The sequence below is a fragment of the Fusarium verticillioides genome, chromosome 3 (assembly GCF_000149555.1).
Source record: "Fusarium verticillioides 7600 chromosome 3, whole genome shotgun sequence".
Taxonomy (NCBI): Eukaryota; Fungi; Ascomycota; class Sordariomycetes; order Hypocreales; family Nectriaceae; genus Fusarium; species Fusarium verticillioides.
In genome coordinates, this window is record NC_031677.1 from 1226588 (window position 1) to 1239761 (window position 13174).

At 49.2% G+C, this 13174-nt stretch overlaps 4 protein-coding genes across 5 annotated transcripts; all 4 read left to right on the forward strand.

Moving 5' to 3' along the window:
* Nucleotides 1-1524: 1524 nt before the first annotated feature.
* On the forward strand, nucleotides 1525-2314 carry FVEG_07900 (hypothetical protein). The gene is made up of 3 exons (XM_018896615.1): nucleotides 1525-1689; nucleotides 1748-1893; nucleotides 1948-2314. Exons 1-3 carry the CDS (start codon nucleotides 1614-1616, stop codon nucleotides 2086-2088), a joined length of 363 nt encoding a protein of 120 aa, XP_018754108.1. The 5' UTR covers nucleotides 1525-1613; the 3' UTR covers nucleotides 2089-2314.
* A 536-nt stretch (nucleotides 2315-2850) lies between these two features.
* Nucleotides 2851-4371, forward strand: FVEG_07901 (hypothetical protein). Its single transcript, XM_018896616.1, has 2 exons — nucleotides 2851-3443; nucleotides 3497-4371. The coding sequence occupies exons 1-2, from the start codon at nucleotides 3019-3021 to the stop codon at nucleotides 4152-4154; spliced, it is 1083 nt and encodes a 360-aa protein (XP_018754109.1). The 5' UTR covers nucleotides 2851-3018; the 3' UTR covers nucleotides 4155-4371.
* Nucleotides 4372-5608: 1237 nt separating this feature from the next.
* On the forward strand, nucleotides 5609-9736 carry FVEG_07902 (succinate dehydrogenase (ubiquinone) flavoprotein subunit). 2 transcript variants are annotated; one of them, XM_018896617.1, is made up of 8 exons: nucleotides 5609-5891; nucleotides 5979-6357; nucleotides 6431-6660; nucleotides 6716-7286; nucleotides 7340-7491; nucleotides 7543-7796; nucleotides 7845-8688; nucleotides 8741-9736. In XM_018896617.1, exons 2-8 carry the CDS (start codon nucleotides 6216-6218, stop codon nucleotides 9386-9388), a joined length of 2841 nt encoding a protein of 946 aa, XP_018754110.1. In that variant the 5' UTR covers nucleotides 5609-5891; nucleotides 5979-6215; the 3' UTR covers nucleotides 9389-9736. The 2 variants fall into 2 exon arrangements, with proteins under 2 accessions (XP_018754110.1, XP_018754111.1); XM_018896618.1 differs by having other exon boundaries at nucleotides 5810-5891; nucleotides 5969-6357; nucleotides 8741-9565.
* A 97-nt stretch (nucleotides 9737-9833) lies between these two features.
* FVEG_07903 (succinate dehydrogenase [ubiquinone] flavoprotein subunit, mitochondrial) lies at nucleotides 9834-13163 on the forward strand. The gene is made up of 7 exons (XM_018896619.1): nucleotides 9834-10177; nucleotides 10241-10581; nucleotides 10685-10742; nucleotides 10800-10876; nucleotides 10932-11260; nucleotides 11315-12538; nucleotides 12592-13163. The coding sequence occupies exons 2-7, from the start codon at nucleotides 10534-10536 to the stop codon at nucleotides 12809-12811; spliced, it is 1956 nt and encodes a 651-aa protein (XP_018754112.1). The 5' UTR covers nucleotides 9834-10177; nucleotides 10241-10533; the 3' UTR covers nucleotides 12812-13163.
* Nucleotides 13164-13174: the final 11 nt, after the last annotated feature.

A 13174-nucleotide genomic window follows, 5' to 3' on the forward strand; every position in this document is an offset into this window, starting at 1 on the left:
GCTTTTTTGTATGCATGAGCAATCTCGCCAACATCTCAACGAGGAAGCTATGTAATACCGTTCGACACGGGTGGCATTCCTATTATTATCTGCAACGGTAATAAGCCAATTTGCCCAGCTAATTATGATTTCCTCTTCATTCCGTCATGAGATCCATCTCCCTGCGTTGCGGTGAAGGAGGCCTCGGACAGGACAGGACAGGACAGATTCCCAGACATCTACCGTGTTTTTAATGGGGTTGAGCAATACCCGAATTTAGCACGCGATGGTTCATCGTCATTTCGTGGCCTTGCCTCGGGGCCCATGACAGACGGGCTAGACGGGATGTCATTTATGTAGGATTCGGCCACGATACCGAAGGAACATGGCCTAATCTGGCTTCTAACCCGCATCAGTTGTGTCCCACTATGGCATTGTACTGGTATCCAGTGTCATGGATGTTGATTACGATGAGCCCGATTAATCCTCGCATTATAGGTGTTCATCCATTCTCTTTCATGGCATGTTCTTAGTTGAAGCCTTATGATGGACGCTTCTTTTGAAATGTCTTTCCCAAGACTCCACACTGTAATGTCTCTGCCTTTCGGAAATGTCTCTGTAATCTACTCCGTAATGCACGGCAATTACACGCATGTAATGCTGTTAATTAATCTAATTACATAGTAAGCACCATTGAAGTGCGTACGTCAACAACATGCTTCTGGCCAGTGATAGGCTCATGGGCTGGCCGAGACTATCTCCCTGGATGCATACTCATACGGTTGGCCCCCTTTCATTTGTACATACAGTACAAATGCCTGACATGAACGTAAACGGACATGCAGCTGGCAATACGAACGGTCATTACCCCGGCTCCAATCACATCACTTGATCAGCATCTTAACGGTTAGCTTCCATGCATCGAAGTCAAAGCCACCTGCGAGAAACTACGAACTAGAAATCCTTGTAAACCTTGAAGACCATCATTAGTGGCTAGGTGAGCAAAAAGACCAAAGACCTCGATCTTGAGTGACAAAAATACTTTGGTGGCCATAGGGTATAAGGTTTAGAAGATTTGGTTGGATCATTATTAGCTCTTTCACTGAAGGTCTCGGGTCTTTTTGCTCCGCTTAGAAACTGAATCTGAAGGCTTACAAGTTCACAGCTGAAAAACATAGCCAATAGCGTACCTTAGATTCTCCCTCGACTGACAGCTAAGCAGGGACGGGATGGCACATTATTGGAAGACTCGTCAGTGCCGAAGAAGACAGACGGACGAACTATTGAATGGAGCAAAGCATAGCCGAACCGAGAATTGATATTATCAGGAACTCATCTGAAGGGGCAGAGGGGCCAGAAGTCTTCAGATCGTGAAACAAAAGCACCAAGCGACGTGACAAGATCGCCCCTTATCTGCCCCTGAAATAAAGTGTGGGGAGGAGCCTGGACCCTGGATTCGAGCCACGGTTCTGGACCAAAAATGGAGGTGCACAGCCACAGCTTTATCATGATTCTCACCGCCTCCCAGACAGCGCCCCGCTATAACATTTTTTGACTGGCAGAAAATTTGGTGAAGCGCGCAAGATCGCTCAAACGACACGCCTAAGTATCAAAGACAGATACACAGCAGCAGTATGTCTGATACGGAGAAAACAAACCTGACTCCCGCCCCTGCGGCGGCGGAGAAGACTCTCGGCATGCGCAGGAATGGTAACATCAACCCCCAGCATTGGTTGTATATGGATTCCTCAAGCTAACTGTTTCCTAGGCAAGCAATGGCATGCACCCAAGAAGGCCTTCCGACCTACCGCTGGCCTGAAGTCATATGAGAAGCGAACCCAAGAGCGAGCTCTCATGGCGCAAGTCAAGGCCAAGGAGAAGGAGATGAAGGACGAGAAGGAACAGGAGCGCCAGGTAGGCCCAGATTCTCCTCACATTAGACGAGACATGATCTGAATTAAGAAACAGCGCAAGATTGCAGCCATCAAGGAGAAGCGAGCGAAGAAGGAGGAGGCTGAGCGATACGAGAAGATGGCCGAGAAGATGCACAAGAAGCGAGTCGAGCGACTAAAGCGCAAGGAGAAGCGAAACAAGCTAATCAACTCATGATCGCGGGATGGTTTTGGTGGTTGAAATTTGATTGGAGCAGACATACATCGACAGCACTATGATTTACGATGCGGTATACCTCAGACTACAACTTGAAACGGAAAGATTAGGTTAGACAATACGGGAGCAGCACAATATACCTGGGCGTTGGATTATGCGATCAAATCTTGGCAGATCAAGTACCGGGTTCTCCGGCTATCGAGTGATTCTTTGTCTTTGTGTGATTAAATATTTCTAAAGTTGTTATTTCATCATTGATTCATAGATCGGCTGGTTCGGGACTGGGTCGAGCTCTAGCTGAGATTCATTTGCTATAGGAGAGCCAACTGAATCTTTAAAGGGCAGCAATGAGATGAGGTCCACCGATCTAAAATTTCAAGTCGACGGAAGCAACATACGTGAATCTTCTAGTAGACCCATCTACTGGTTTCTTTGGGATCTTGGTCCTATTTCAAGACCGCCATTGTGGATATCGTGGTGACTATGACACCATTCTGAGCTTGACCAACCAATGGCACATGCAATGACATTCGAGCTGTTTTCCATATTTTGAAAGTAAGACTATATACGTCTAACAGCAACTGATACTGTTGAAAACGTATTCGGATACTATCTGCAGCTTGTGTGTTTGTGATGTGGAGATGTTTCGATCTTGTATGCATCTACATTCAAGTGACATGTGAAACTGACGGTTTGCAGGGGTCCACTAAACCACAACCCGAAGTTGACCATTCGACGATTGCCTGATGCAACCACGCAACAAACCTGGAATTCTACTGCTCCAAGCCCTCTTTTGGGCAACCCACCCATTCATGCGTCACAGGGTCCAGGCATAGAGTTTTTGTCACGACCTACAGTACGGTCATTATAGCTGCAGGCAGGACAAATCGGGATCAGCCACACTACCAAAAGGGAAATACCGCTCACGCCATGGCCTCAGCAGCCTTTACGAGTCCCCGAGACTCTACAAACTCGGTTTCCAGTGTTCGTTCGAGCAGCCGACATCAGCTGAAGCGATCCATCACCGAGCTCGCGTCGCCCGTGAAGCTCGGCCGTCGGGAGAAGAAAGAGAAAGAACGCGATCGATATAATGAGGACCGCGCCGTGCATCCACACCACATCTCAATCTCCCATCCCGTATCTGCGAACCCACAATATCAGGGCAGAGCTTCAGTAGACATCATGACACGTTCAGAAGGCGTCACGCCGTACATGAGCCCCGATCAGAGTCGGAGGCCAAGCTTGATGCTCTCGCGAGAGGAGGAGAACAGAACTCTCAACGTTCCTGCTCCGCCGGAACCCAAGACCAAGGAGAGAATATTGGAAGATCAGGCCAGAACATCCTCTCAGGTCGAGTAAGATACTGCAGATATTCTTGTCTGGTGCTATTTAGCTGACGCATTCAAAGGGGCCTAAAGCAATCCCTGGTCGAGCTTGGATCCTTCTCTACGTCCACAGCCCGGCGACTTGACGAGACATACTACGCGGTTCTTGAGAAAATGAGTACGCTTCAATCCACTGTTTCCGCCTTGAAGGAGTTGGCGGAGGAGTCTCAGAACATCCATCGAAGTTTTGAGAAGGACGCTTGTGAAATTGAAAATGATATCACGTCACAGATTGCAGCAATGGGCCAGTTCAAGGAGCACCAGGAGAACATCGAATCACTCACGGCCCGTGTCCAAGATGGCCGCGCAAGGATCCGCGCTCTTAGTGATCGAGTCGATATTGTCCGAGAGCAAGTTGAGCTCTGGGAGCGTCTAGACAAGGAGTCCCAGGACAAGACACGGTTGAGGTTGAGGGCTATCATTATATGCATCACAGTTGTGTTCCTTGCAGTGGTGGTTCTGTTCTTTGGTGCTCAGTATGTCTCAAGGCATAGTTCACTCTTGGGTAGTGATAACTCGAACACACCTCGTGTTGCAGAGTCTATCATTCAGTCGCATAGGGGAGCAGCACATCCATCATTGTCTCTCCGAAGACCTGAGAAGAGTGGTGTTCCATATTCGAAGAGGAAGCAGGTGCATACGCATGCAGAGGAGGAGCTTCGTGTTTTCGACGAACTGTGAAATTGTCGGTTCTCGTTTTAATTGCTTTCATTCGATACCCATCATAGCGCGCACATCGCATTACTCATCTGTTTCCTTTGTATTGGCAGGATTTTAATAGATAATTGATTCACATCGAGATTGTTCTTCGATATAGCACTACCTCAGTATTGATACCTTCAATTCATGGATGAAACCGAATATGGGGTCGATCAACTTACCCTACATCGGTCACAAGAAAATCTTCCAAAGAGTTCCGACTCAATGCATGCCTAATAACCCTGAAGCCAGTTCTGTGAGCGGCTATTGCAAGCATAATAGATAATGATGGCATGTGATCATTAATACATATATATGCGGCACCTGGCATGTTTGTATCGCTTAAAATCCAAATCTCACGTCTCGTAACTCACTGAATGTCTATAGGCATGTCAAGACTGACGTTCATGTCACTTACTCTTGATCCATAGATTAATAATAATTTATGATGCTAATGATATCTACCTAGTTCTTTTATTGGGAACATTTCCGTCTTTCCTGTTCAAGCCAACGACTCCTGCGCCGAGTCGCTGCCGGCGCCACACTTCGGAGCCTCCGTGTCACTTCCCCACCGCCGAGTTGTGTCCCGGAGTCAGTACCCCAATTGCCTGGTACAGCTCTGCATTGACCCAGATTGCCAAGGATTAGAGACACGAATCGGTTGACCAAGACCGCCGAACGTTCTCCGTGAGCCCATGCTGAGCCCAGAACCTAGACAGAGCGTTTGGGCTTCTTTCTGACTTTATTCACCGATTTACCGAAGACAGGGCTACCGGAAACCGTCGAACTTAACTGGAAGAGGAGACATCCATAAGAGCCTCCAGGGCTGCGACATATCGCAAATAATGTCCGGAACGTTCCCATTTAGCAACTCATCATGTAAGGTGCTGGCCAATAAAGCACAGACTCGGCATTGCGTAATACATCGTGGCGGGGCAAAAGAATCTCCCTCTAATTCCCCATTCTGGTACACATTTCGATGATTGGCTTACCCGTAAGAAATGCCCAATCTCTTCTTATTTCACGGCGTAATCCCGTGCTTGGTCCAAGTTCTCGGCAGCCACAATATCAACGCGGATGGAGTGGAGGATATTCCCGCGGGCAGCGTGGCTTGTATTCATCAAGGTCGAAATGAGACTGATATTCGGATCAACAGAGGATCGGCTGCCTGTTTTAGATGCCGAACGGGCTGATCAAACGAGATGAGCCGTCGTCACTGTAGTGCTGACAGTTTTTGGCAGCGGATAGTCCCAACAACTGTGAGTCTATGAAGCTAGAGAACTCCTTACAACAAAGACCCGTTGGGAGTTGCTTGGCATCAGTCTATAGATCGTAGGACGGCCCCCTTCGTATTGATAATGATTCATCACTGAGATGTCTGTTCAGCCTTACATCAGGCGCCCTGAACCATTGACTACACCAAAAGCTCAGTAGCCGTTACATTAGTTTGATATTCAAAAAGTTTGACTGTCATGCCGGGCATCCATAACACGGCAAAAAGGACCCGAAAAAGCAGGGTTGTGGGAGTCTGGGCGAGTGGCTTGGTACTTGGCGACACACGTCATGCCCCTCGCTTTGGCGCTTATTACACGCAAGTGCCCAGCGTGAGGAATACCTTAAAAAGGTTGAGGTCTATAGTGTAAAGGAAGAAAAGTTCCATCATTTGAGGTTCTGTTCCTTTGATCGTTCTGTCCGTGATACCCTGAAGAAGACGCTGATGTGAGTCCCTATCAACAGCCGACAACATTACGTAGCTGCGCCCCATAAGGCACTTTTTAGCGTACTAACGATGGAAGCTTACTGCAGCTTTGCCCCGCCAAACGAAAGCAGCAGACCAGACCAGACCAAACCAAACCAACAATATTCCGGACGTTCTTCTGACGCAAATCTACTTATCCTAACTTCGCCGAGTCTTCTACATACATCAATATCGAATTATAACAGACATTGATAGCGGCCGACCTTTCGGATCGTGAAATACCTCTCTTCCCCTCACAAGAAATACACGGAAAGCTCTCTGTAATCGACTGTTGCGCAAGAGACATGGCTGCTGAGGCCAGAGATACGCCCGCAGTTGTTGAGGATGCTCCCGCGAATCCTCAATCTACCGTTGACCTCCCAGTGCGATCAAAGCAAGATGCTACGCCGCCACCAGGCCAGACGTTGACTGGCAAGCAAGAACACTGTAAGTGTTGTAATGCGCATTAATTTGCGATCAAACGCTTCAATAGATGCTGATATATCCTTTTACACATTAGACCTCAAGAGAGAGCTTATTTCGGAGCAGGTACAGTGGGAAATAAACGAACTCAATTCTACCACCGCCCTCCAGCGTTTCGGCGCGCCATTTCGCTCCGATCATGGTGAAGTACCCCCTGAGGAGTCCGAACTGCCCATTCTGCGATACATCTTCGTCCACCATATTCGCGACTTTCCCTTCCTTGACAAGGCGCGCGAGAAGGAGTTCTGGCAGGACAAGCTTCAAGTGGTGAGTAATGATGATGCGATTTGTCCATGGTCGATCCGACGCTAACGAGCTATAGTTCCTCGAGTCGTTCGCAGGAAAGCAGATTTCATCGTCGGAGGATCGCCTAGAGGAGACGAAGCGACGAAAACTAGCTATTAAGGCTAGGAAACTTGTCGAGCTAATGATGGTCTCTGGAATCGGTACATCATCAGGATTCGAGGAGCGCATTCGGTTTTCAGAGATTGAGATTGTTGACAGCAATGCTATCGACACTGGTGTCATGCATACTCTGCCTGAGGGCAACTATATTAATGGCTGGGATGTCAATGTCGCAGGCGTGCGAGTCACCCAAGTCAAGCATACGATCCGAAAGCACAAACACGCCGAATTTATCCTGCGCATCAAGAAGAAGGGAGAATTGGAGCACTATGTTGGCCGAAGATATAGCGACTTTGCCAAACTTCACAGCCGATTGCGACAAGAGCTTCCTGGTCGAGTCGTACCAGAAATGCCTAAGAAGAACAAGTCAGATACTACAACAACGATCGCCTTTACATCCATGTTCAGCAACGGAAACGAATCAGATGCCTCCTCTATTTCTTCAGTTTCGACAAGACCTAATGGCTATTCATCTATGTTGACGCCTGGTACGACCCACCCCATTTGTATTGAATTTCTTACTTATGCTAACGTTTTGAAGGTCACCATAGGGCTGGGTCTGCGGCATCATTCAGATCGAATCGATCCAAGGGGCTCAATTCTCCTAGAATTCCATCTCCTCGCATGTCTACCGAAGGAGGAAGACTTAGCCCCGCCGTCCGCCAGGATTCGGATAAGTCAGATAAGTCAGAGGTATGAGTGACGCTATACACGACTTCCGCAGCCGACTAACAAGATAAACAGACTGTTGTTCTATGGCGTGAAAACCAAAGAATTTCACTGAGGGCGTTCTTGCGATCTGTACTCCACAACCCCCAATTTGCTAATACCAAGGCTATGCAAGACTTTCTGAGTGGCGAGCCCATTACTCCCACAGATGAGGATGTTGAAGATATTCTTCGAAGGAAGGAGGTGGATGAGAAGCGCATGGAAGAGCAGAAGCAATTCTATGAAATCGCGAGGAAACGAGCCGCCGAGCTCGATGAGTACATGGAACAGTGAGTGTTATCTCACACCGGTCAAAAGCCTGAGTTGACATATTCTAGGTTCCGTCGCGATATAGTAGAACACAACGGACTTACCATGCTCTTCAAAGAGATCAAGGAAAAGGAGACGATTCAGGATCTCAGTATCCAATATCGAAAATTTGCCGAGTGGCTTCGTATTGAGATTGCTGCCGTCATCTACCACCTCTTCCTGGCCGAGGACAACTCCCCTGAGCTCTTTGCCCAAGCGAGACGTATACACTCTCTCATCCCATACTCGGTTATCAAGAATGTTATTCGAATTGCAAACCCCGCAGCAGTTATGTCTGGTGTCTTGGATATCTTCCTAGCCCAACCATTCGGTACACGGTCATTGATGCAGAGGATTTTCTCACTTACGCTTAACGATGGTATAAAGAGCTTCCAAAAGTCGATCGATATCCTCGCTAGCAAGATTGACGATCCTGTCTTCTCAGACAAGCTCTACAAGTACACACATGCCGAAGAGCACATCAAGGTCGCCATTCGTGAAGAGGCTGAGGCAGATGATGTGGACTTGATCGTGGCGATTATGAGATCTGATCTCATTGAACCAGGGCTTACAGGAGAGCAAATCCAGAGGCTCTACAACGCATATGTAGCTTTCAACAACGCGGTGGAGAATATTGACGAGGAGCTGCGCCAGGGCGCTCAACTGTTTTCGTACATGAAGCAGTACTTGAAGCTGTGCACAAGACAGAGGGACAAGGAGATGATGCTTCAGTTGATCGAGGAGCCGGTAACCCTCCAGCTATTCCGAGACCTCTTCACCATCTTCTACGAGCCCCTCGTACGAGTTTACAAGTCGGCAAACGTGTACAATAGTGTTACTGACTTCGCCGTCTTTATTGATGACATGATCCAGGTGAGAGAAGCAGCTATCTCCGAATCGAAACTACATGCTGACATGTGTATAGGTCGTCGATAAGTGCAGAGAGCAAGATGCCTCGGCTGATCCAAACCAGACTGTTCAGGCTTTTATTGATCTTTGCCAGCGACATGAGCACAACTTTTACAAGTTTGTCCATGAAGTGCATACTCACGATAACGGCCTCTTCACACAGCTCATGGGCTGGATCGAGGGTATCCTCGAGTTCTTGCGAAAGGGCCCCAAGAACGGAACCCTTAATGTCAACGCCTTGTTCGAGGGCGGTGTCAGTGCTGGAATTCTGGATAAAGACAAGGCAATTGCAGAGATCAACTCTCTTATTGCATGGCAAGAGGCTCGAAAGAAGTGGCACAACGATAAAACAAGACAGAAGATGGCAGCCGAGGGCCATGCAGGAAGTGACATGATGCCAACGGCAATGGCTTTCAACTCATCAGACTTTGGATTAGACAGCGAAGACCTCGAGGATATGGCCTACGATGATGGCTCAGAGGACGAGGCAGAGGCAGAAGCAGAAGATGAGTTGGATCCCATCGAGGCTGAGAGGCGACGCAGAGCCAAGCGACAGGATCGCTTGCGACGAAGCGCTGGAGAGCCCGTTAAGCCCCCGGTGGGAGAAGTCCACAAGCTGACCGACAATTTCTTGGTCATGCTTCGTGAAGTATTATCGAATTAGAATCAGTAAGATATCCTTGTTGCGGTTGCATTCGGCCTATGAGGAAGAGAAGGAGTTGGCTGTATTGGTTCTGGCAGTATAAAGATACAGAGCGACATGATTATAAAGTCAGGGAATGATGGAGAATGGTAGAGCCAGTAGACGTCAAGATTCTATCTTTAATTGCCTTTTTTGGAATGTCTTGGTGTTTAAATGTGACGTCTCTCATGTTTTATGGTGGTCTGCGAGGTCTAAGACTGAGAAGGTCTAATTAGGAATGCTTTCATGTGTATGATCATAAGTTCCAAGGCTCACATCATGACGCTTAGGTTAAGCGTAGTCTTTTATTGTTTGAGCCCATTACAGGAGAAATAGGACTGTTTTCAAGGCCTATTTGAACCCTGTGAGTTGTCAAGGCTCTAAGGATAGACTACAGTAAGAAAATCGGACTTTGATGACCGGCCCCGAAAATTGGTTCCGGGCTGGGTCGCGTTCTTACGACTGACAGCAGCTGGAGGTGGAGCCGTCAGCACATGCCGTTGGTATCGGAATAGGCGGGGGAGACGGGGAGCCGAAGGGCAAAATGTACATCCGCGGACACGTGATGAGATCCAATTGTCTTGAACGTCATGGATTTATTAGACTCGCAAAGGCGAATCTTCCCGATCCATTGGGCTTTGATTTTGGATGAAGATCGAGGGAGGATAGCATTGGATGTAGTATCATGAAAACAGTTGAAAATTAAAAAACCAATTGGCTTTCACAACGACACACTCTCGGACTCAAGGAGCTCTATCATTTGACAGCACAGTGAGTCCAGCACAGGCCATTGACTTCCGAGTCCCTATATCTTCAGTGGCTTACAGCGTCCAGTCCAGTGGGCGGCGAATAATCGACGCTGCTAATAAGCCAACGCTGATTGGTTGGATCAACCGAGGAGCCGAGAGAATCCGTCCGATCGAGGCTCGCGAAGGACGAGAGACCCAAAAAAACATCAAGGGGAATTGTCGATTGGTTGGACAGTCAATTCAATCCATTCTCTCTCTCTTCCAAAACCACATCTAACCAAAGTCCTGCTCCTCCGCCACCCGAAGATATCGTCAAATACCACCCTTTCGATTCTCCCCGCGGATGCAGCTTGGTCTTGGTCATAGTGACTTTAGTTGATGATGGCTTCTTCTATGGCAATGAGGAGATTGGCCGTCGGCCCTGCTGTGAGTAGTCCCTGGTTTGGCCTCTGCAATGGCATCACGAAATAGATTGTCCACCACAGAAGCTTCGTCAGCTCATCAATACGCTTCGCTAACCTCTTGGTAGTTCACGCGGGCTGCTAGGTTCCCTTCTTCTCGAGCTTTCTCCACCACTCGCCCTGTTGGTACGCTTCTCTCCGAATGCTATGCGCAGCTTTGAAATACTGACGAGCTGTCTACAGCCCGAGTTATCACTGGCAATGGTCCTCTGCGAGCCAAGGAGGCCTCTCCTTTCGTGAGCAACAAATACGCCGTCATCGTACGTCTACCTGATCATCCGCGAATCACAGATCTCGTCAATTGACACTTTTCAGGACCACGAGTATGATGCTCTCGTCGTTGGTGCTGGTGGTGCCGGTCTGCGAGCTGCTTTCGGTCTGGCCGAGGCTGGCTTCAACACTGCCTGTATCTCCAAGCTTTTTCCTACTCGATCTCACACCGTCGCCGCGCAGGGTGGTATCAACGCTGCCCTAGGTAACATGCACGAGGACGATTGGCGATGGCACATGTACGATACCGTCAAGGGTTCCGACTGGCTGGGTGACCAGGATGCTATTCACTACATGACCCGAGAGGCTCCCGCCTCCATTATCGAGCTTGAGAACTACGGCTGCCCCTTCTCCCGAACTGACGATGGCAAGATGTGAGTCTGGACTTTGAAATCCGCCCACACAACGGCTACTGACAATTTCATCAGTTACCAGCGAGCTTTCGGTGGTCAATCCAAGGAGTACGGAAAGGGTGGACAGGCTTACAGATGCTGCGCTGCTGCTGACCGAACCGGCCACGCCCTTCTTCACACTCTCTACGGACAGTCCCTCCGACACAAGACCAACTACTTCATCGAGTACTTCGCCCTCGACCTGATTATGCAGGATGGCGAGTGCCGCGGTGTCCTCGCCTACAACCAGGAGGACGGCACCCTGCACCGATTCCTTGCCAACCACACCGTTCTCGCTACTGGTGGTTACGGACGAGCCTACTTCTCTTGCACATCTGCCCACACCTGTACCGGTGACGGTATGGCCATGGTTGCCCGTGCCGGTCTCCCCAACCAGGATCTCGAGTTCGTCCAGTTCCACCCTACCGGTATCTACGGAGCTGGTTGCCTGATCACTGAGGGTTCCCGTGGTGAGGGTGGTTACCTCCTCAACTCTGAGGGTGAGCGATTCATGGAACGATATGCTCCTACCGCTAAGGATCTTGCCTCTCGTGATGTCGTCTCTCGATCCATGACCCTGGAGATCCGTGAGGGCCGTGGTGTTGGTGCTGAGAAGGATCACATCTACCTCCAGCTCAGCCATCTCCCCGCTGAGATCCTTGCTGAGCGTCTGCCCGGTATCTCTGAGACCGCCGGTATTTTCGCCGGTGTTGATGTTCGCAAACAGCCCATTCCCGTTCTTCCTACCGTCCACTACAACATGGGTGGTATTCCTACACGATACACTGGTGAGGTTCTTACCGTTGACGAGAAGGGTGAGGACAAGGTTGTCCCTGGTCTGTACGCTTGTGGCGAAGCTGCTTGTGTGTCTGTCCACGGTGCCAACCGTCTGGGTGCCAACTCTCTTCTCGATCTTGTTGTCTTCGGTCGTGCCGTTTCGCACACCATCCGTGACAAGTTCAACCCCGGTGACGCCCTGAAGCCCATTGCCGCTGATGCTGCTTCCGACCACATCGAGGTCCTCGACAAGGTCCGAACTGCTGATGGTCCTAAGAGCACCGCTGAGATCCGACTTGCCATGCAGAAGGCCATGCAGACTGATGTCAGCGTTTTCCGAACCCAGGAGAGTTTGGATGAGGGTGTTCGCAAGATGACCGAGATCGATGCCATGTACAGCCAGGTTGGCATGAAGGATCGCAGCATGATCTGGAACTCTGATCTCGTTGAGACTCTTGAGCTCCGCAACTTGCTCACCTGCGCGTAAGTTTTGATCCTTTCGGGACTTTCTGAAGTAATACTGACACTGTATACAGTATCCAAACCGCCACCTCTGCCGCCAACCGAAAGGAGTCTCGTGGTGCTCACGCCCGCGAGGATTTCCCCGAGCGAGATGACGAGAACTGGATGAAGCACACTCTTTCTTTCCAGAAGGAGCCTCACGGCAAGGTCGACCTGGCCTACCGAAAGGTCATCGCCAACACCCTGGACGAGGCCGAGTGCAAGCCCGTGCCACCCTTCAAGCGTGTGTACTAAGCGTTTGCGAATCCGGACACGAGGAAGTACTTGGGAAGGAGTTTTTGTTAGCTTGTTGGGAAACTTGGCATGCATGATTCTACGCAGGGCAGCGTCTCCTTTTTGACAAGATAAGATGTGCGGTATATATCCTTTGGGAAGAGGAGGCGGGCATGATAAGAAGCAGCGAGAGAATGGTCTCTGTTGGGTCTTAGGATGGACTTGGCAAGGGACGTGTATTTGTCGACATTTTGTAGTTCAAAAGAAGTTAAGAGACTTAAAAAGAAGATTTTCTATGTATCTTGTGTCACTGGGTCTACAGCCCATCGTTTTGTTTGGTGAGATTGATACATTCGTTCTCCTTTAATCCATGTTCATCGTTAG

What these genes read in the sequence shown, in the direction of transcription:
- FVEG_07900 (XM_018896615.1), top strand. Translation starts at nt 1,614, where the DNA reads ATGTCTGATACGGAGAAAACAAACCTGACTCCCGCCCCTGCGGCGGCG. An exon ending in TCTCGGCATGCGCAGGAATG is followed by an intron (nt 1,690 to 1,747) that starts GTAACATCAACC and finishes ACTGTTTCCTAG; the next exon opens with GCAAGCAATGGCATGCACCC. An exon ending in AGAAGGAACAGGAGCGCCAG is followed by an intron (nt 1,894 to 1,947) that starts GTAGGCCCAGAT and finishes ATTAAGAAACAG; the next exon opens with CGCAAGATTGCAGCCATCAA.
- FVEG_07901 (XM_018896616.1), top strand. Translation starts at nt 3,019, where the DNA reads ATGGCCTCAGCAGCCTTTACGAGTCCCCGAGACTCTACAAACTCGGTT. An exon ending in AGAACATCCTCTCAGGTCGA is followed by an intron (nt 3,444 to 3,496) that starts GTAAGATACTGC and finishes ACGCATTCAAAG; the next exon opens with GGGCCTAAAGCAATCCCTGG.
- FVEG_07902 (XM_018896617.1), top strand. Translation starts at nt 6,216, where the DNA reads ATGGCTGCTGAGGCCAGAGATACGCCCGCAGTTGTTGAGGATGCTCCC. An exon ending in GACTGGCAAGCAAGAACACT is followed by an intron (nt 6,358 to 6,430) that starts GTAAGTGTTGTA and finishes TTTACACATTAG; the next exon opens with ACCTCAAGAGAGAGCTTATT. An exon ending in CTCGATGAGTACATGGAACA is followed by an intron (nt 7,797 to 7,844) that starts GTGAGTGTTATC and finishes GACATATTCTAG; the next exon opens with GTTCCGTCGCGATATAGTAG.
- FVEG_07903 (XM_018896619.1), top strand. Translation starts at nt 10,534, where the DNA reads ATGATGGCTTCTTCTATGGCAATGAGGAGATTGGCCGTCGGCCCTGCT. An exon ending in GCAACAAATACGCCGTCATC is followed by an intron (nt 10,877 to 10,931) that starts GTACGTCTACCT and finishes GACACTTTTCAG; the next exon opens with GACCACGAGTATGATGCTCT. An exon ending in CGCAACTTGCTCACCTGCGC is followed by an intron (nt 12,539 to 12,591) that starts GTAAGTTTTGAT and finishes CACTGTATACAG; the next exon opens with TATCCAAACCGCCACCTCTG.